Source organism: Typopeltis vanoorti, chromosome 2, assembly GCF_054136105.1.
Source record: "Typopeltis vanoorti isolate ZY-2024b chromosome 2, IOZ_Tvanoo_1.0, whole genome shotgun sequence".
NCBI classification, from domain to species: domain Eukaryota; kingdom Metazoa; phylum Arthropoda; class Arachnida; order Uropygi; family Thelyphonidae; genus Typopeltis; species Typopeltis vanoorti.
The window spans coordinates 122,297,524-122,318,639 of NC_143550.1; the positions used below are offsets into that span (position 1 = coordinate 122,297,524).

Genomic DNA, 21,116 nt, shown 5'->3' on the forward strand with positions numbered 1-21,116 from the left:
TAGGATTTCAGTTGATGGAAATTTTCAATTTATGGAGGGCGAAAGGACGAGAGGACATTCTTAGAAGCTGAGAATGAATGCTGCCAAAAAGGGTGTGAGAGCTAGATTTTTCTCTCAGAGGGTGGTGCGTGATTGGAATGGATTGCCATTGGATGTTGTGAGTGCAAGCAGCGTGAATGAATTCAAGAATAAGTATGATAGTTGCTGTGTGTAGTATGTGGCCTCCCTCGATGAGTCTCTGACTCCCTGGAGGTCTCTTAATAATAATAATACATAGCAAACGCTGGCTATTCATAGACAATAACTTGCTTCCGAGAGAAAATGTTTACATTCCGGGGATTTATGTGAAACTGAGCAACGATCATGATTGAAAACGTCAGAACGAATGTGACAGGCTGATACGAATATCGTGGAAAACTTACCCTGCTACGATATCCCCTCGCAACTGTGTCTCAGATATATCAAGCAAGTGTGATAAAAATGGCCATATACCAGGAAACAATGGATCACTGCAAGAGACGGACGAAGAATTGAAAGGATAATAAAAGTCCAACGGATGTAATATATTTAATCGAATGAGTGCGTGGCATATAACCAATGTCTCTTTCCCGAATAAAGTAGCAATAAATTCCGGACATAACATCAGACAACCGCTGAGGTCGCCACGCCAATCCATCAAAAACAAGAAAGCACCGCTAAGGTGATCTAAGAAGAATTAGCATTGAATCCCAAAAGACTGGAATGGGAAGAACAAGAGACGACAACAACACGAACCAACAAATCGAAAATAAGCTTGGTCATAAAAATGCAAGGCACTGGCAGTTGATGGTCTTGGACATGTTTTCTGCGCTTCTTAGACCCTTTAAATATCATTGCTGACTAAGTATGCCTGTTTACGTTGACCACTTACCCTATAGGTGATGAGTTCTTTCCAAATGGATGACACATCGTGTGACAAGACATATAACGTACAGGAATGATTACAGAAACAATGTGGAGCGTTGTTCCTGGAACTTTGCTGAATTGATGTCCCAGAGTGTCGAGACTTCTGAAGTTTCACGGAAATATCAATACGCTTTTATTATTGGTATTTCTCTAGTATTGGAACACTCATAAAGTGTTCAACATGAAGAGAAAGACATCTTCCTTGAATTTCTTCAGTATTTAGTTAAATGTTTGATAAAAATGAAAACGACTGTTTATCAATAATTTGGTTAATTGTGATATCCAAGAAGCATCATTTTAATTAAATGAAAGTCATAAAAGAAAATTTGCCAAGCATTTCAAATTTAGCGATAAGAATAGCGATAGGGTGTAGCTACTAAGTACAGTGTGTGGTCAAAACACTCTTCCATATTGTAAACTTGATATGTAAAGAAAGGCCAATTCAACTGGTGTTAAAATTCTGAAGTTATTTATGCCTTTTATTCTGACACCAGATTAGCTAAGAAAGAACAAGATGCCAATGGATCCATTACTATGAATTATTAATTTCGTTCTACGTTCGATTCTAGTCGGCGACTATAACTTTTTCTATGCCTTTCTTTGGCTGGTTCCCGAGTTAGTTGATCGGATGAGCAGTTAGGGGTTTCTTCACCCCAAAATTTTGGGTTTTAATCTCACAACTCAAAACAAATCGATAGCATTCACAGTTTCGGATTATAATAGTGTTAGGATTAGGGACAAAAAGATGGCGACAGTTGTCTACCGTACTCTCTCTTCCTCAAAAGTAATTTAAATCACCGATATTCTCATGCCAGCTATTTGTCTGGTTAAGGGTAGAGCTAGCTACCCTGTTTCCAAAACTGAGTAATACTAAACAGACTCGTTTACTTCCCTTGGGGAATAAAAGACGTTCTCGAATTTATTTTTATAAATACAGTAATAATAATAATAATAATAATAATAATAATAATAATAATAATAATAATAATAATAATAATAATAATCAGCTAATCCCTTTTAATTACCTTATAGGGAGTAAACGAGACCATTAATCCTATCTAGCTTTTGAAGACTGAGTGAACAGTTCAATCTCCACCTGTGGCCAATCAGAATTAGCTGGTCTATGAATCGCTAATTATATGAGGGAATTGATGAAGAGAAGCAAACAAGTGCTGCCATCTCATGGTACCAAACCCTAACAGGATTATGTCACTGTCTGAAATAATATGGGTTCTTCGGTATTTTCTTGGGTTTAAATCCCTCTTGCTCGTTCCAGTTAGAGATCGACTAACTCGGAAGCCGGTCGAAGAAAGACTTAGAAAAAGTTCCTCCACTCGGCGACGAAATTTGAACTTAAGTCTATCTTCGTGGAGCCTAGCGCTGAGGATGCAAACGTCATTTCCACTGAGCTACACAGGCCTTTTTTATTTGTATTTATTTATTATACATTTATGTTTATTTGACACTACAAGTAAATGCATTTGTGAATGGATACATAGCAAAATAAAGGATACATAGTAAAACTCATCGAGAGGTGCCCCTCTGGCAATATTTAATAATTCGAGTTCTTGTGTTCACTTCAAATAATGATGATTTATATTTGATTACAGGGAACTTCAGATAATCCAATTCATCGTTCGATAGTAAGATTAAATTCCGAACATTTTAATATTGTTAATAATTTGTCGTTTTTTTCAGTGTTAGAGTAAAGAAACATGCGGTTTGTATTAACGATCTTTAAGATTTTATTTATGCTCAGAATTCTTACATAGCTTTCAACAAGTATTATACACAGACTATATAGCACCAATACAAAATCAAGTATACATTTCTGCTTTATTTATTTTTAAATATTTATATATATTGCACAAGCGATTGAAAATTTGCTACTGTGTCTGGAACTAAGTAGATGACGTCATGAAACCTTAATGATGGTTTAGTTCATCGTTCGTTTTTCTGTAAATAGAACTCGCCGCTCTCTGTTATATAAACTTTCCAAAGAATATACATATTTTGCATACTTTGATAGGCGAACATCACAGTACCAAAGAGCACTCGGGCTCATAGGACTCCATGCTTGCACCATTACTAAGACCCAGGAATGAAGTCAAAACTTCGTGTAACTTTTATGAGTGCTTTACAAGTACGAGTATTTTTTTTAAATTGCAGAGTATTTTTTTTTACTTTATTTATGATGATTTGCGTTTTATTATATTTCGCTCTGCCATGTTTTTCCGAATATAGAGTAAACGAAATTCCACGAGATGATTTTTAATTAATTTATTTTTTATTAAGAAGACAGTTTCACTCATTCTGTTATTTTATAATTTTTTTGTATTGCCTTTTGGTCATTTGATGACGTCACTTTTAAAGGAATGGAAGTTTGGGAAAATGCAACACAAAAATCGCGTCATCCACAAAGAAGTCGAACCCGTTTTCTTAAAAATAAATAAATAAAAATAAAATAAATACAAAATTACAATTTGCATATTAGAAAAAAAGCACCTTAATATTTAAAAAAACATTCAAACTCTTAAAACTGAATAGAAATAGAATCCAATCATTCCTTTTACGTTCTGATTTTAAAATACAACTAAAACTGAGTTTTATATTTTCAGTCTGTGTGCATTTCAATGGCCAAGTGCCTCTCATTCCATCGTATTGCAAATTGCAGTTGCCATTAAATTAGTGTGTGCAAAATCATCGTGTTGGGTCGATGGGATTTATTTTCAAATTTAGACTACTCTCCTGATGAAACAGCATTTTTCTCGCAGATTCATTTTTCGGGTTTCATTATTAGCAGTAAACAGAAGGAACGCTCAATATCCGAGTAATCGAGAGTTTTATTAGTAAAGCTGTAAGAAAAATTCAAAAGAATACTGATATGCAGTAATGGTGGATCAGCGGATTTAGGCCTAAAGCGAAATAGCAAAGTATATTTCAAGTTTCTTTCTATATTTGCCTATAAAATATCGATGGATCCATAATAAAGAAGAAAACAAAATGTGGACCATAGTGAAAAAGAGACTAGACTTGGTAAATGAAATTGTGATACAAAGAGTAACTTAATGCAGTTAATTACAAAAGTATATTTCGAGCTGCAGAAATAAGAAAAATGTGTTCTACGTTGGTCGAGTCCGTGCCTAAGCGAATTAATTAACTTATTATGAACAGAGGAGCACATAGAAATTAATCGGTAAAGTTGGAGTTTAATTTCTTTACTTATTTTCTTGCGAAATTGAAAAATTTTTCTTTAAAATGTGACTGTTCTGATTAATTTGTTCTCTTAAGGAATTGTTGTTATAAAGATGATTACTGTATTAACTAGGCGTTTTAAATTAAGTCTCAGCTCAAGTGTAGTTCCAAGAGTGGAAGGAAGGTATGATAACTCCATTGCATAAAGGTGAGTCAAAAACAGAGGTTGAAATCTCCAGACCTGTTACTACATCGCGAGTGGTGGTTAAGGCTTTGAAAAAGTTGGTTAAAAGTAAGTTGGGTGGATAATAATCTGATACTTTTTAGAGATCAGCATGGCTTTGTTAACGGAGGTCATAACAATTTGTTACGGGGAGGCCTTAGCAATTTACTTTGTTTCAATCATAAAGTAACGCTAGAGTTGGATAAAGGCAAAGCCCATGCTGTTATATTGTTGGATTTCGCAAAAGCATTGGACAGAATACCGAATGCGAATTGCTACAAGGTTGGTGAGGTGGGGAAGAAGGTGGTTGTCAGATAGACGTCAGAGAGTAGTGTATGGTGGAGCGGAGTCAGAGATCAAAAAGTGACCAGTGGTGTTCCGCAAGGCTCTGGTCTTTTTCCATTGTTTTTTAATATGTATATATTAATGATATTTGCGACAATTTACCGACTGGTATTCAGTTGTTTGCTGATGATGCTAAGTTAGGAAGAGCTAAAGTACATAAAAATGTAGCGATCCGGCAGAATGATTTGAATCGGGTGTCATTGTGGTCAAAGGAATAATGTTTTTTTTTTCTTTTAATGTGGCAAAATGCCAAGTTATTCATTACGGATCGAAAAAGTTTCATTCTCTGTATTCTACTGATGGGATTTCGTTTCTTTCTGGGAATTGATGAGGCTAGGAATCTGGACGTTATGGTTGATAGGGGACTGAAGTTCAGAGTTATATGGCAAAGATTTTGATAACAGTTCAGATCACTTGGATAGTCAAAAATACGTTGACTAGTATGGAACGCAAAGTCATTATTCCACTTTATAAGACTCTGATACGTCCACATCTGCATTGTTGTGCTTAGATTTGGTCATTTCGGTTTCTTGGAGATGTGAAGGTGGTTGAGAGGATTCAGAGGCGAGTAACCAACGATTGTTTCGGGCCTGTGGAATGTTGCGTATGAAAAAGGATTGAAAATTTGTGAGTTACAAAAAATTGGCGGATAGAAGGAAGAGAGGTGACATGATAGAAACATCCAAGCTTCTAGAAGGGTTTTATAGAATGGAAGTAGGGAAACATTTTCAGTATATGGCAGGTGGCGACAGATCAAGAGGTCATCATTGGAAGATGAATAAAGTCTCAGTTAGCATGTGAGATCTAGATTTTTTTTCCCTAGAAGGGTGACGAATGAGTGGAATGGGTTGAGTGAAGTAGTTGTCGGTTGTTCTGCGGCGAATCATTAAAAGGAGCGGTATGATAGATACTGTATTAATAATTGTAGTTTCTTGCTCTCATAGTGAAATTTTGGTTACATTGTGAAAGATATTTCTGGGCCTCCCGCGATCAGTCTTTTGGACTCCATGGAATACCCGTTAACAAAAACAACAATAATAATAATTGTATACAGCGGGATAGCGGCAACCTGTAGTTTCGTGGTCAAGAAACAGCCATCATCATTAAAAGGAAACAAAAATATGCATATTGTGACTGAGCATGCGCAAACATAGAATGTTAATATAGACATCGGTATACAAATCCGAAATATAATGTATTAGGATCTTCTGCAATGTCAGCGCCATTTATTTAATGGTCATCAGATATGCTTTATTACCAAAAGAGAATGGAACAATCTTACAATGGCACAATTGTGCCGAGCTATAAGTCCAGTGGCAGCTCGTGGCTTGAAATCGCTGGGGTGCTACAACTTTCGAAATATGCATACACACTGTAAGTGCAGCGTATACTTGTTTGGATAAAATATCAAAATTATGGTAAAAATTAAAAAAAAAATTAAACATGAAAAAATATCGTTCATTATCGATAAAATTATACAGTTTGGTATAATTCAAAATTACTTAAAAATAAAATCCATTATCATAACCCCAATAATGTTCTAAAATAAAAACTATAGAAATGTTATGTCTTTAATTGTAATGTCCAAATATTTAAAGAGACGGAATAAACACGATAAGCACTACGAACACTCTACTACTGGCGCAAACTGCATATAAACAACAATGGAACTGCGCGACGGACAGCGCCGCATTACGCTAATAGCTCGCATTTTACTATGACTCATATTGCAAATACTTGCGCGTAGCAATATGACACTGTGGTAAACACAGTGCGGCTAGCGTCCTCCTAAGTGCTACAAGATGGATTTTTATTATTTTTTATACAAAACAAGAGAATTATATAGAATTGTTGATGATAAAATTAAATATTACAAGCAAATATAAATAAATTAATAAATATATTTATATAGCGAGAAAAACTGGGGGTGCTGCAGTTCAGCAGTACCTGTGCACGAGCCGCCCCTGGCTATAACCAAATAGAACCTACCAATGCCAACGAATTGTTAATTATGGTTAACAAGAAATTACATTTGTGTTTTTAATTCTGTTGTATTTTTATTTAATGGTATGTAAATGCATATTTGCTGACAATGTTTATGCAACACGTTTTGAATACATTCTGGGAAATAAAAATTATTATTATTATTTTGTAAATTTAATTTTTTTTAAATTTTGTGCTGACTGTCCTCATATTATGTATAACATGCACAGTAATTCTAGGACCACTAGTATGACGTTAAGCATTGTTCAAGTTATTGAAACCCTCGCTAGAGGGGGGCCACAATCGAGATCCGAAAAGAAATCGAATCTTTTCTCTCTTCCGATTGCAAGCAGATATTGTTACTCCATTGATGGTATATAGATAACACCATCTTTTATAGATCGCAGTCCATGCAATTAAGCTTATGTGTCGCGGCTGATTACTCTGACATAAGTACACAATCTCTCTCTCTCTCTCTCTCTCCCCGCCTCAAGCCACTTTGATGTATGTCAGGTTGCGTTAATAAACTGAATACAGTAACTGTTAACTTGACAAGTTCTTTGTTTTAGAAGCGGTCTGATTTGGGGCATATACAGCACGCTTATCTTGGAACCATACTTAACAGAGGTTCACTCGAGATAATAAAAAAGGATTTAGCTTCATTTTCTGCACTTGACTGCCATGTGTTATCTTAAGTGGTGCTTCGAAAGAGGAAATTCTTACTTTATCTAGTACTTCACATCAGGCAAACAGCAAAATTGTCGCCCCCCCTCCCCTTTAGATGAATAGCGTGATTTAATTTATAAAAGAAACTTAAACAAAGAATTACGTAACTGGAACATAATCAATGCCATTAAGGAAAGTGGATTTCTCTATCAGAAGTAAGTATCGGATATAAAACACCAACAGTCCCTAGAGTAAATAAAAAGTACTCAGATATCAGAACCATTCACAGAATAAATATCACCAAAACACAATGGTGACGTCAGAGAATACAAATTATTTTTGTAGAGGCTTTAAAAGACGCTCCACAATTATGCTCCACGATAGTTTGTCACACACAGGAGGCGAGCAGCTGATTGCTTCATTTTTATTCTTCATAATGGCTCTCGACTTCCGATACAGGGATATTTGTAATGACAGTAAAGGGTGGAAAATAATAGTCACTTTTATTGATTTCTAGACTGGTCACACGTCAAAATAAATTACTTTTGGCACAGACATGGTTCGAAGATAACGAAAACAATAGAAGGAGGAGAATTTCTGAAGGAGCACAAAGGAGCTTGAAAGATGTTAATGCGTGGGCTTGAAACATTAGTTTTCTATCTTTACGCTGGTCCCAATTTCATGTTTAATAATGATCTCTCTCTCTGCCTTCCTGCATTATCATATATCACGTGATAAATATCATATGACAATTTCGAATGATAACTTCATAAAATGAAAATTTAGTGACAGTTCTCGTGGTTCCATTTTCCAGAACTGCTGCGACAAATTGTTTCGTTGTGTTAAACAATATTCGAAAATATGGTGTGTTCTCGGATTATCTCTTACATTTCGAATTTTTATTATATCAGGATAGTATTTAATTTTAACATTCATGTAAGTTTGTATTACCAAAACATTATTATATTACGTAATAATTTCTAAAATCAGAGATAAATGATTATGGATCACAAATGTATTTTATTAATTATTGAAGTTATTTAGAGATAGCTCTAGTGAAATTCTCATTGCCATTATTCAAAAAATATTTTAAATAAATACACAGTAAAGTTCGTTTTCCTTCTGCATGAAAAATTCTTCATTAAAGCGCTTATTATTAAAAGTGTAATATCGTCTGCAATAAGTTTTAAAATCGTTTGCCAGAGTAGCTCTTGTATGCTTCACGTTTATCAGTAATTAACTCATCGCGCATGTCCGGAAATAATAAAGATTTTAATGTTATTTGGCTTATCAATTGACAATTAAAAAAAATAGCTTTTTGTTCTCGTTAATCTTTTGGTAAAACTCAATGAATCAAAAAAAAACAAAACACGTAAATAAAAATAATGATAATACTTGTTTCCTGTAAATTTTCGAAACAACTACATATTAAATCTGCTTAATTGATATTCGTATTTTAAATACGTTTGGTGACAATGTCATTTATATTATACACCCTCTGTCCAAAAAGAAACCGACTTTTCGAAAATAGAAGAAACTAGTAGCGCCGCCTGTTGTATCTTTTTGTTGTCGAAAGCGGCAACCTTTATTAGTGTTGTGTCAACTGTTTATGACATTTCTTTGATTAGAAGCCGAATTATAGTGCTAAGAGTGACAATGCGTTTTGACGAAGGGTCGGAAAATGAGTTTCAAACAGAGAGCTGCGATTGACTTTTGTGTTAAACTTGGTAAAAGTTTTACCGAAACTCATCAAATGCTTCGAAAAACATACGGTGATGAATGCTTATCCCGTGCTCAAGTTTACGAGTAGTTTAAGCGATTTCAAAGTGGGCGTGAGACGCTTGAGGACGACGAAAAGCCGGCACTCCAAAAACTAGACTGAGCGAAGTTAACATCCAAAAAGTGCCTGATTTCATCAAAGAAAACCCGAAATCGTCGGAGGGATTGCTTGAAGATGAATTGGGGATTCCAAAATCAACTTTGCACAACATTTTGACCGAGAGTTTGGGCCTTCGTAAATTGAATTCGCGATTTGTTCCCCACAAGTTGACAGACGACCAAAAAATGTATCGAACTGAAAGTGCAAGGACCTCATTAAAACCGCTCGTAAGGACTCAAACTTCCTTGAAACGATCGTTACTGGTGACGAAACGTAGTGTTTTGAGTATGAGCCCGAAACAAAGCGCCAGAGTGCTGAGTGGAGAACACCAGAAGAGGGACATCCGAAAAAAGTCGCTTGGAGAAGTCAAAAGCAAAGACAACGTCGATTTGTTTCTACGATTCCAAGGGCATTATCCACAAAGGATTCGTTCCTCCTGGCCAAACGGTCAATGGTGAGTTTTATCTCGAAGTTTTGAAGCGAGAATTCGTCGCTTACGGCATGAATATCGTGACGACCGACCGTTCGTCAAAACACACTGTCATTATAACTCGGCTTCTAATGAAACAAATGTCATAAACAGTTGACACAACACTAATGAAGGTTACCGCTTTCGACAACAAAAAGATACAACAAGTGTCGCCACTAGTTTCTTCTATTTTCGAAAAGTTCGGTTTCTTTTTGGACAGAGGGTGTAGAATTGATTACGTGAATCGTTTTCGATAATGACATTAGGAATGAAGACATCTTATCAAAAATTGCAGAAATGCTTTAAATAAGATATCATAGCTAATTGGCTGTCCTGGTGATGATGCAGTGAAAAAAACACTTATTTTATTTATTTGATTTTACAGTCCCTATCACATTCTTGTCTTCTGAATTCACCCTCACGAAATGTTAAATCATTTAGCTCATTCGGGTGTTGACCGATTCGTCCAGTCATCGCTTTATAGACCATGCTAGTAACTGAGATCTCCACTAGAGGGCAGTAGACTGTAAATTATGGTCGCTTATCTGCACTACCAGTGATTTGATGTCCTCTGCACTCTTCACCTTTCTCGGCATTCCCATTTCAGACAGGTAGGACGTACTGTACGGACTCCCCACGAACACTGAATTTTGTCGAGGTCGCATCCGTTGCATATTATACGGCGGAAGGGCATTAAAGTTCAGCCGCTGAAGTTCTCGATCGAGCAACGTTGCAGCTAAGGGTTCGCTAACCGAGATTTTGGACGTTTTTGGCAAGACGGAATTAAAAGTCTGGCTGCGATACTGAGGCTGGTAGGGCTCCAACATCCGTATTTTACCCCATTTGTTGAAGAATAGCAGGATGACGGCAACCCACACAGCTAAAACAATAACCACGATCACCACCTCTTCTTCTCGGACGGTAATGGAGGGTCTTTCCTCTTCCAGCAGTGTGGGAACAGCCTGCCGGGAACTGTCATTGTCTGGAAATTAAAAAAAAAAATTTAATGGATTAGATTTTCTTAACATTGAGAAGTACAGCTAACTTGTGAAATACGAGATGTTTCAAAGAGAATGACCCGATTTCAAATAATTATATTTAATAATGAAAATGTGGTACAGTTACAAAATAAATTACCAAGTACGAAGTAAGGCCTGAACTTTAACTCACTTGTATGAAACTCTGGGCCAAGGCCGTTCACATGGTACAAGTCGCATTCATTTGTGGTTTGTGGTTGCAGAGATGTACAATTTTCAAATCGGGACATTCTGTTTGAAACACCCTGTACTGTTCGACATACCTTTTCCTCGAAGACAAACGATTACAAACAGTTCAACATTTATTTTAAATTCTTTGCAGTCACCGTAATTTGAAAATGCAATTTTATCCAAATAAAAGCCATCTTGAAAAGGGTTCGACGGTAGTGTTAGCAACAAGAGAGCGACAATGTCGTTTTCGAGAAAAGAAGAAAAACGTAGGTGATGCAAATATTATTATAATGGTGATATTAGTGATAATGACGTACAATAAGAAGTCGTAGAATCCAGAGCGATGACCGTAAGATAATCCACCAAAAATGAAAGCAATTTAAAAACAAGCTGAAAAAATGTGACTGAAGAATAAGAATATAAAATGAAAACAATGGTTACTTCGATCTGTTAAATGTAAACACACTCCTCAAATATCCATGAGTTTATCGAGTGTGTTCTAACTGCAATTTTCCATACTACGGGCAGACTGAGAAATCTATTGAACAGCGCATCAAAGAGCATGCTAGAGACATAGAGCACCATAGAGAAATAAGGCCGCAGCTCTATCATGCACATATTTTCTCGAAACGTGCTAAACGAGGTCAAACACGGTACTGCGGTACTGAATTAGAAACTTTTATTTACCGAGTTGAACTCCCTTAGCCATAATGACAACACATATGGGGCATAAGTTTGGCATAAGTTCCACAAGATGTTGGATTGCATCTACGTCTACAACATACCAGGAGTTCACCAGACAGTTCTTTAACTAGCTAAGATTAGACGGAAGAGGACTTTGCCCTCTGATCTGTTTTTCTAACGTGTACCATACGTTCTCAAGAGGATTCAGATTCAGGCTTTGTGGTGCCAGGGAAGACAGTGGAAGTCGCTGTCATGCTAGGTGAACCACTGCTCAACAATTCTTGCTGGATGAACAGTAGCATTGTCGTCCATGAAACAACCGTCACCTGCTGGATAACAGTCTTCCAGTGTCCAGTCACGATGTTCCTGACACCACTGTAAACGAACTTTCCGGTTCTTCGTAGAAAGCAGTGGCTTCCGTATAGGCATGCGACTGCCATTACTGATCCTCTTCAATTCTCTGCGCATAGTTTGGAGAGATATGGGTCGGGACCAGCCTTCATTAAATGCTTCGGTCAACTGCTGCACAGAGGAAGTTCTTTTTGTCCGTACAAGCCTTCTCGAGACGACGGTGGCTCCAGCCGGACAGACACCCACAACAAGCTCTTTATCGAACTCTGAAAAAAATCCTTTGTTTTCCCTATAGTGATCAACACTATTGACGATTAATGACCAGCAGCATTAAATAGTTGCCTAGAATAGGTGGTGACGCAAGTGACTAAATATTTTGCATATACGCTGCGTAAGTGATGTTTACGTATATCTGCATAAAGGTTTCTAATTCACTGGACTGTATTATGAGCTAATTCGCATTATCGATGAAAGGACATCGGGTTCTATGGAATGATTCCAAGATCTTAAACCTCGGTTATGAAAAGATACAAAGAACAATCTGGAAATCTTTAGAGGTGTTATTGAACCAAATACACTTGTATAGAAATGCTGGCGTTTATCTAATTGAATGTTTCCAACGTGCGCAAGAATGCACCTGCTCAGAAATAATTTTAATTACTAGAATCTTACATAATATTCCATATTTGTTATTGCCGTGCTATTTTTTTTTTTTTTGAGTTTGAAAGTTTGCTTGATATTTTTTACACCTCAAGAAATTCTATGAAAATGAAACTAGCAATATTCTTAAAAAAAATTGTCAAAACTCTTATATCAAAGTGTCACGAAGTTACCGTTGCCACCCTCTCCATATAAGGTATGGCGATAAAAAAAAATACTGAACTTTACTCCATAACATATATCGCTATCAAAAGGCAACGTTTACATTCTATATTGTATATGGACAAAGATAGGGAGGAGGAGGAGGAGAACAACGATAACTTCCTAACACTTGATGTAAGAGTTTTGACAATATTTTTTTAAGAATATTGCTAGTTTCATTTTCATAGAATTTCTTGAGGTGTAAAAAATATCAAGCAAACTTACAAACTCAAAAAAAAAAAAATAAGGTTCTTATCCACCATTGGTGATTTTCTTGTAGCGTTATTTGTAGGAGCATGGCAAGATCAATGCTCCAATTTGCATCTTGCAACTGAAACTGAGAATTGAAACGACCATCATCAGCAAAACGATGATGGAATTGGAACTTTTTTTTTCACCTGCCGTTCTCTGCTGGCTGTTTTAATGGATGGCTTTCTGTCTTCTCCGTGTTAATTCAGAAGAGAATTAAAGCGTTCTTAAGTATTTCTGAATTAACACGGAAGAGATAGAAAAATAAGAAGAGATAAAAAAGAGAGAAGCAAAAAAAAAATGTCCACCCAATCATAAAAGGCAAAAGCAGGACCAAAGACAGGAGTTTGCTAAAAAAATAAAAATAATAAAAAAATCGTAAACCCATATCGAATTAAACTGGAAATGCGAAAAGCGATAGCTTCGGTTTATGTAAAGAGTTTTGGCAGATATCGAGAGGTGGGCGACGTGGGAAAGAAGAACGTTTTACATGGAGGAGGACTTCCGCTTCCGAATTTTTAAGGAGGCCACAACAGTTGTCCGCTGTATACAAAACCTTAACAGGAACCAAGGACTAATCTTTCCCGTGATCTAAAAGCCCTTATCAGATCCTTCAACTCGCCAAAACTGAATTATAGTGCCAACTATAGAACGTTCCTAAATAACAACAAGTGAGATTATCCACGCTCTATGCATGTATTGTACCGCTCTGTTCTTTGTTTAATATAATTGGAATCGGTTGATTATAGTTTGTAACAGTTTTTTACTTTTTAGTGCCTTACATCAGTTATGTACCCTGCAGATGCCAACAGCCTTAGTTGGTATATAATAAACAACTATGTTATACCAACTAGTTTAACAACATAGTTGTTTATTATATGCATTTGATCAATATAATCCCATTAAAAGTCTTTCCAAAGTTTGAAATTTGTTTCAATAAATATATAAACAGCAATCATTCAGTTTTAGCAGTCATCAGTTACCTTACTAGTTGTAGTCAATCTGTTAATTACATGTTAATACTATTGTATTTGCTTTAATTTAAATTAATTCATTTCTATATTGATTTCAATGATTTTTGAGTATCTTATTTGAGTGCTGCCATCTATCGATCAATCGTAAGAAAAAAAGTATAAATTTAGTTGACTTGCAAGAAGTTGTAATCCTATTGCTGCACTGTAGTGACATCCTGTCCGGGCACGGATGATAAATAACAGGTAAAAACTTCAACAACTTTTCTCACTTTCTTGCTGTCAGAGAAGCTAAGATTGTAAATCAAAGACGACAGAGATCTTCTAAAAAAATCTTCTAAAAAATCTTCTAAAAAAAAAAGACTTTCGCTCTCCCGAGGGCAGTTCGGCTCTCGAGAAGTTGCCGTTCGCCAGTGTTGAAGTTTCGGATAGCATTCCGAAGAAAAGGAAAACATAGTCTGTTGACTGATAGAAGAGCTAGAATAGATCTAAATTACAAGAGCAAGCATCAGGACGTCAGCGTGGTTCTATTGCTTTTCTATTTCTTTTTTTTTTTTTTTTGTGGACCTTATCTTATTCCCTAGAGTCATGTTTTCGTGTGCATTTTCTACAGACTTTGATTAATATTTGACGTCCATTTCACTTTTCATGCCTTAAAAGAAAATTCAAATTGTTCGAAATAAAACTACAGAAAACTTTCTGTTTTCTGAACCGCCCTCCAACGTCAAAATTCACATAATAATATTGCAAACAAATATGGAAAATGATATTTTTATGAAACCGACACATTTTCGTTCGAAATAACAAGAATTAAGTGCTGGACATCACCATGGTAACCAATGCAATGGTTACTATGGTGATATCCACTAGTAATGTAATAAATTTTATTTGCATTACCATTGTTGAATGGCGCTGATAAAAAATTTTACTTAATATTTTTCTGAAACATAACACATTTTTAAGTATCATGTATACTAAACGATTCTTGTGCAGCCAACAGTGCAAGAAATAGAGCTGTTTCTTTTAAATACTTACGGACATCTGGCGATACAAAATAGATCGTTCTGCTAGTGTTGCCCAGCCCGTCGTCAGAAACTGCCACTAAGTGGAGTCTGTATTCGGTGCTAGGTAGTAAATGGTCCACTCTTACAGAACGCGCCTCCGGGGGAATGTCATGGACTATGCGGTATCTTAAATGGAGAGTGGAAAAAAATGAATAAAAATGTGTTTGTTTTATTAAGGAAAAAAGATAATGCAGTTAATAAAAAATAAAGAAATAATAATACAAAACAAAGTCGTTTTTATTTTGTATTGATGCAGAAAAAAATCCTTATCTACAGAGGAAATGTTTCTTTTCATTTCTGTATATACGTATCGTTTTTTTTTTTAATTAATCTCGTTATTCTTCTCTGCCTGACTCCATTAATTAAGTAAATGTGAGGGTTTTTGTTTTCTCAGAGTTTTAAAGAACAAAGCAAAGCTCTCTCTTACAATCATAATTTGATATAACCACTTTAAAAAGTTTCGCCATTCACCCTTTTTGCAAATTAATTAATTATTGCTTCGTCTCTTTATCTCTGTTTTCCACTAGTTCTATTTTAAACTCGCCCCTTCTCATTCCTTTTACATATTTAGCTGACTTTTCCTTTCTTTTTGGATTTTTTTATTATTTATACTCTCTCTCTCTCTCTCTCTCTCTCTCTCTCTCTCTCTCTCTCTCTCTCTCTCTCTCTCTCTCTCTCTCTCTGTCTGTCTGTCTTTTACTTCGCATTATTTCCTTTTCTTTCTTATCTTTCTCCATCCTCTTTTATTTTTCTTTTAAAGCATGAGCAGTTCAATCCGAGAAATGCTTGCCCTCTCAAAGCTGTCTGTATTGCTGTATTGTACGTTTTATACGGATATTGACTCACCACTCGTAATTTCTCATTCTTCAGCTTTGCTTCAGCCACTAAACGACTTGGTTGGCGCTGTCTGATGAAATTTACTTCCTTTGACGAGATGCTGGCTGTTACGAGAGATCCTTTATGCAGAAAGGGGAAAAAGAAAACCTTTTCAGAAGGGCAATGTCAAAGCACTCAGAAAAGAGATAGCCCAATGATGGGAAAAGTCAGACAAGAGCAGCAAATTTAATTTAGTGATATATGATACTGAAATTGAGTATCATATACAGGATACAGGGTTTATTTGCCGTGCAAAGGAGATAAACCAGCCGGCGGATACGCAGTTAACACCGACAGCACCTTAACTTTCAGCAAAGTATATTTTATGTAAAACTGCGTCTTGTTCGCTGCCTCGTTAATAATAATTAATAATAATAATAATAATTATTATTATTATTATTAATTATTATTAACGAGGCATAATTAATAATAATAATAATTATTATTATTATTATTATTAATTATTATTAACGAGGCAGCGAACAAGACGCAGTTTTACATAAAATATACTTTGCTGAAAGTTAAGGTGCTGTCGGTGTTAACTGCGTATCCGCCGGCTGGTTTATCTCCTTTGCACGGCAAATAAACCCTGTATCCTGTATATGATACTCAATTTCAGTTGGAAAAAGTCTTTAAAATGGTTTTCGATCAAAGATTGAATTGGAACTGAAGGACGCCTTCGTTCGTGTAACTGGGCTACGAAGAAATATTCGGTTTCGCTTGGTTGAGAGCGCAAAATATCTTTCATATCTGCATGTGTGTGTTATCTGGCTGGTTTATCCTATTTTAGGAGAGAAAAAAAAACAAGTTTTCCTTGAGGGGGAAGAAACACTAGTAGCACTTGTGCATGATACCAGCTAACTCATCTTCAAAACTTTCTTTGCATTTCAAGACGGGATTTGAACCCACGCTTATTTAAACGTATTGTTCCGTCAACTGCGCTCACAGCTGACTCACAACTCTCTCTCTCTCTGTTCTGTATATAACTGTTCAAATATCTTCGATAATAAAACTTTGCCATTACCAATATATGTTTAATTGTGCAAATAGTAACAAATTCGCGTCAATCAGCGAGATAAGGGAAATATCTCACTGATTATCCAAAAAGGAAGAATCTTCCCACTCATCATCATCATCATCATATCTCTCCAGAACATTACATCGCCTTTTTCTTCGGCATATTCATTAAACAGGCGTATTAACGATGAAATAATAACTGCTCTGGATCTAAATACCCAGGCCCACCCAAAGTAAAAGCACGCATTTACTTCACTTTTAAGCCTCTTTTTACTACAACATGCTTGCTTAGCGACTTCTTAAAAGCTTCGTAGATTCTTTGTTGTATTTTTTTTCCTGAAGAAACACAAGAGGATTCTTAATTCTTTAAGACTTTACACAGCCCAAGTTTTGTTTATTGTTTCGAGCCTTTTGCGTCGGTATCAATAATAAATGACGCCGCTTTCGCTTCGAGTAAAGTGGCTTGATAAAACTGCAAGCGAAGGAGGAGACCAATTTAGATGTTTTTTCCGCGCTCTCTTTACAGTTTCCAACTTATAAGCCAGGTCGCTTTAAGAATCAAACCTCTTTCTCTTCGTTCATTAACCAACCCATCGTCTGAAACAGCCGTCAAGGTAGCGGACATTAAAATTCTTAAGTGGTTCTCATGAGCACAGGAGAACCTTTCGCAAAATTATCAAAACTTTTCGACTCTTTGCAACCCACGCATGAATGTTTTCAGAGACTGCACGTATCGAAATCAGCGAACTCATTTTTTTGGGGGGGGGGGAATGCGTTAACAAATGACTTATCACATCTCCGTAAGGATCCCGTCATTTAGGCGAATGTTCCATGTGAAGACTTGTATTTACTGTAGAGTGAGCAGTTTATTTCCTCCTCCTGGCATCGGTCCAGATGTCATGTGAGTTATGGTTAGTTCTCCCCCCTCCCCCCCCCTCCCCGAGTCAGTTTGGTGGTTGGCGAGCTGCCAGAATCCTACCTCAATGCGTGCATTCGGTCGAAATGTTGCTTTAAAAGAGTCGATATCAGCACCTCTTCATTGGGGCACCAGAGGTGCACTTTTTCTTTTGAACCAACCCGTGTTCGCACAATAGAGAGTGAATATTTTTTTCTTCACACGATACCATATCTCTTTTGGTTTTTTATACACGAGGTAGGCAACAAAAGACTATAGATGCATTACGTGCACCATTATTACGAAACTGTAGTTAATCTTTGCCAAAATATTGTCCCATTTATTTATTCTTTTGTTTATAATGTCAAGTGAAGTATTATTACTATTGTATCCTGTATATGACACCCAATTTCAGTTGGAAAAAGTCCTTAAAATGGTTTTCGATCAAAGATTGATTTCCTACCTACTATTGAAAAAGTCGAATTTATGTAACCACAGTGGACCAAATTTAAATAGAAAGATTTGGCCAAATGCCAAATACTGTTTCTTCCTTTGTCGTATTTGCATAATCTTCTTTGATGATTCATTTCTTCATATATAGGTTTGATTTTATGGCTGATACTGGAACGAGACTTCTCTTTGATAATTAGCTGAACAAGCAACTAAACTTGTATGACTTTATGGGTAAAGCTGAAAACAGATATGGAAAATATGGATTAATTCTGTTTACGATTAAATATTTATTCATAATATTCTCGAAACTTTTCTTTATTATTAAAATTAATATAGCTGAACTTGTGATGGTAAAAATCATGTTCACACGTCATTATCAACCACAAACTTTAGCCATACAATTAGCTAAATCACAAATTCTAGATAAAGCAATCTGAACAGCTTCAGACTTTTATTTAAGGGGAAAAACAAACTAAATGCCATACAAGAATAAAATTTCCACTATTCGACTTTCAGTAACATCAAAGAACCACGAAAAAACTCAAACCCACAGCCTGTTGAGTGGATATCAGGTACACTACCTACTTGTCCAATCAGGCGAATATAACACCAAAATAAGAATAGCATTACAAGACAGGGCTCGCTAAAAGGCCAATGCAATCATCACAAGTGAATGTTTAGGAAAGCTGTGACCTCTTCTTTGGGATAGTGAAACCGGATAGCGCTTACTTCTAATAGGATGTGGGCTAGCATCAGAAGTCAGCGAGAAACATACTCTTCAGACTATCCCTAATATATTCAGTCGTGTACGGATTTTTAATTTCTCAATACTTAAACATTAGGTGAAGTGGAAGGTTTCCCCAGTACTAAAACAAATTTTAGACAAACTGGCTTCCTCTGCACCAAAGACAGTCCATTATGTCACAGCACATTCATCGCATAACACTTTGTCATTCAGCGTAAATTCTGCAACTTTTAAAGAGATGGGGATATGACAAGTGGACAGAAAGCAGTGTCAAACACCACTGTCTCTATCTTGTATAACCAGCTTGAACTTTTTCGTTAGATGCAGCCAATACCACTGTTTCTGGGGGGAAGTCCTTAAGAACTCTCCATGTGTGAATTCAGTAGTTTTCATGCAAAACTTCCTCTGGAAATCCTGCTGAATTGTAGTTAGATTCTGTGAACATGAACTCGAATACACCAACCCCTTCCAAGGCTGTGTCAAGATTTGTCTCTAGTGATCATTATTAGACTTCCATCTCACTTCCACACATGCCACAAAAATATTTTTGAATTTCTGCTTAAAAAAAATTGCTGCTCGAAATTGCAAAGATTTTTTACTACGTATTCCCCTTAATATATATAAAAAATCTTCCACATAAATCTCTTTTCAAAATTTGGCTTAGGTTACTGCAGTATTTTCTTGTGATTTCTTAAGCTTAGATCTTGACTATGCGTAGATTACATCGCAAATTCACAAAGTGAGACGAATCTAATTTGACCTCATCCTTACTTTCTTCTTGTGTCTATAACGATATACTGAGTTCATTTCAAAAGTCAGAAATATTTTTGAGAGAATAGTCATTAACTAATAATACGAAAACCTGGTAAGAGGGTTCATATTAGGGTGTAAGTTATACCTAAACCGTAAGCGTCTTCTGATTTTTCACAGGAATCATCTCAAGTGAGGTTTACGTCTGTAGTGATGTCTTCATGGTTTCATTAAGCTTTTTAATACGTCCAGTAAGGTCTGTGTTCTTGTTGTTTTCTATATTTGTGTGGATTTTATTATTTTTTATGCGAATCCAATCCAGGAAATAAACCTACAGCGCATTATTACCGCGAGTGGCTACGTATCTATGTTATGATACAAAGATCCTACCTTAGAAATGAAACAACTCTTAATTGATCAGAACATAATATTCTATAGTAGTGACATCTGTAGGATGATTTTTTTTTAAAAAAAAATAGAGGAAGAATTTACCTTGCATTAACAGGACGGTAGGTAAGCTCGAAGCGTCTGAGGACGGTTGTGACGTTCCCACCACAGAAAGGCAAATCAAATCTCCAGGCTACTCGGACGGCTGGTGGCGACCAGGAAATGAGGACGATTGAAATGTTATAAGGAGAAGGAAGCGGTTGGCAAGTGGCTAGAACTGTACCTAAGGACAAAATAAGGTGATTATTATAATAATAATAAAAAAACCGACAAACGATTATCAATCTGTGAACAACAATTGCATGAGAATTTAGGCTTAAATGCCATCTGCTCATATTCCACATGACATTGAGAATGGAAGCAGACGCCTGCTCGAAACAGCATCATATGATAGCATCAGAAGCCTGTCGAAATTTAATTAGAATCTTGTCCTCTCTGACAGCCAGTTACTCCAAGTAATTAATTTTGTTGAACGACGGCTGATCTTGACAGGATTAACTGACAGCGAGTGTGTCTTGTTCGCAGTGGTTGTTGAGTGACAAATGCAGGAATGACACACACACGCGCGCGCGCGCGAAAATCTGATGATAGCCAAACGCTCAATGTCTGTTCTCGCTGAGTGACATCAAATAATCAAAGTCTCCATCTCAAGCCAATATCTTCCATCGACCTTGAAACTCTTCAACTGGAACAAAAACCTATCACTGTATGTGTCCACATAAGACTCGTCACCGCAAATTACACCATTTTGAACACAACGAAGATGAAACTTTGTTTGTTTGCTTGGTTTCAATAATTTTAGAAGCGTCTCAAATCTTTCTTTGCTCATTGTATTCCGAA

At 36.2% G+C, this 21,116-nt stretch overlaps 1 protein-coding gene across 1 annotated transcript in view; it reads right to left on the minus strand.

Moving 5' to 3' along the window:
• Nucleotides 1–9,883: 9,883 nt before the first annotated feature.
• LOC150109398 (uncharacterized) overlaps nucleotides 9,884–21,116 on the minus strand; it is a 28,122-nt gene continuing 16,889 nt past the window's right edge. The window contains exons 2-4 of the mRNA XM_090402306.1: nucleotides 20,322–20,499; nucleotides 15,065–15,219; nucleotides 9,884–10,687 (exon numbers count right to left, since the gene is read on the minus strand). Coding sequence (XP_090258432.1) covers nucleotides 10,215–10,687; nucleotides 15,065–15,219; nucleotides 20,322–20,499 — 806 coding nt within the window. The 3' untranslated portion in view covers nucleotides 9,884–10,214. The remainder of the gene's footprint in view (nucleotides 10,688–15,064; nucleotides 15,220–20,321; nucleotides 20,500–21,116) is intronic.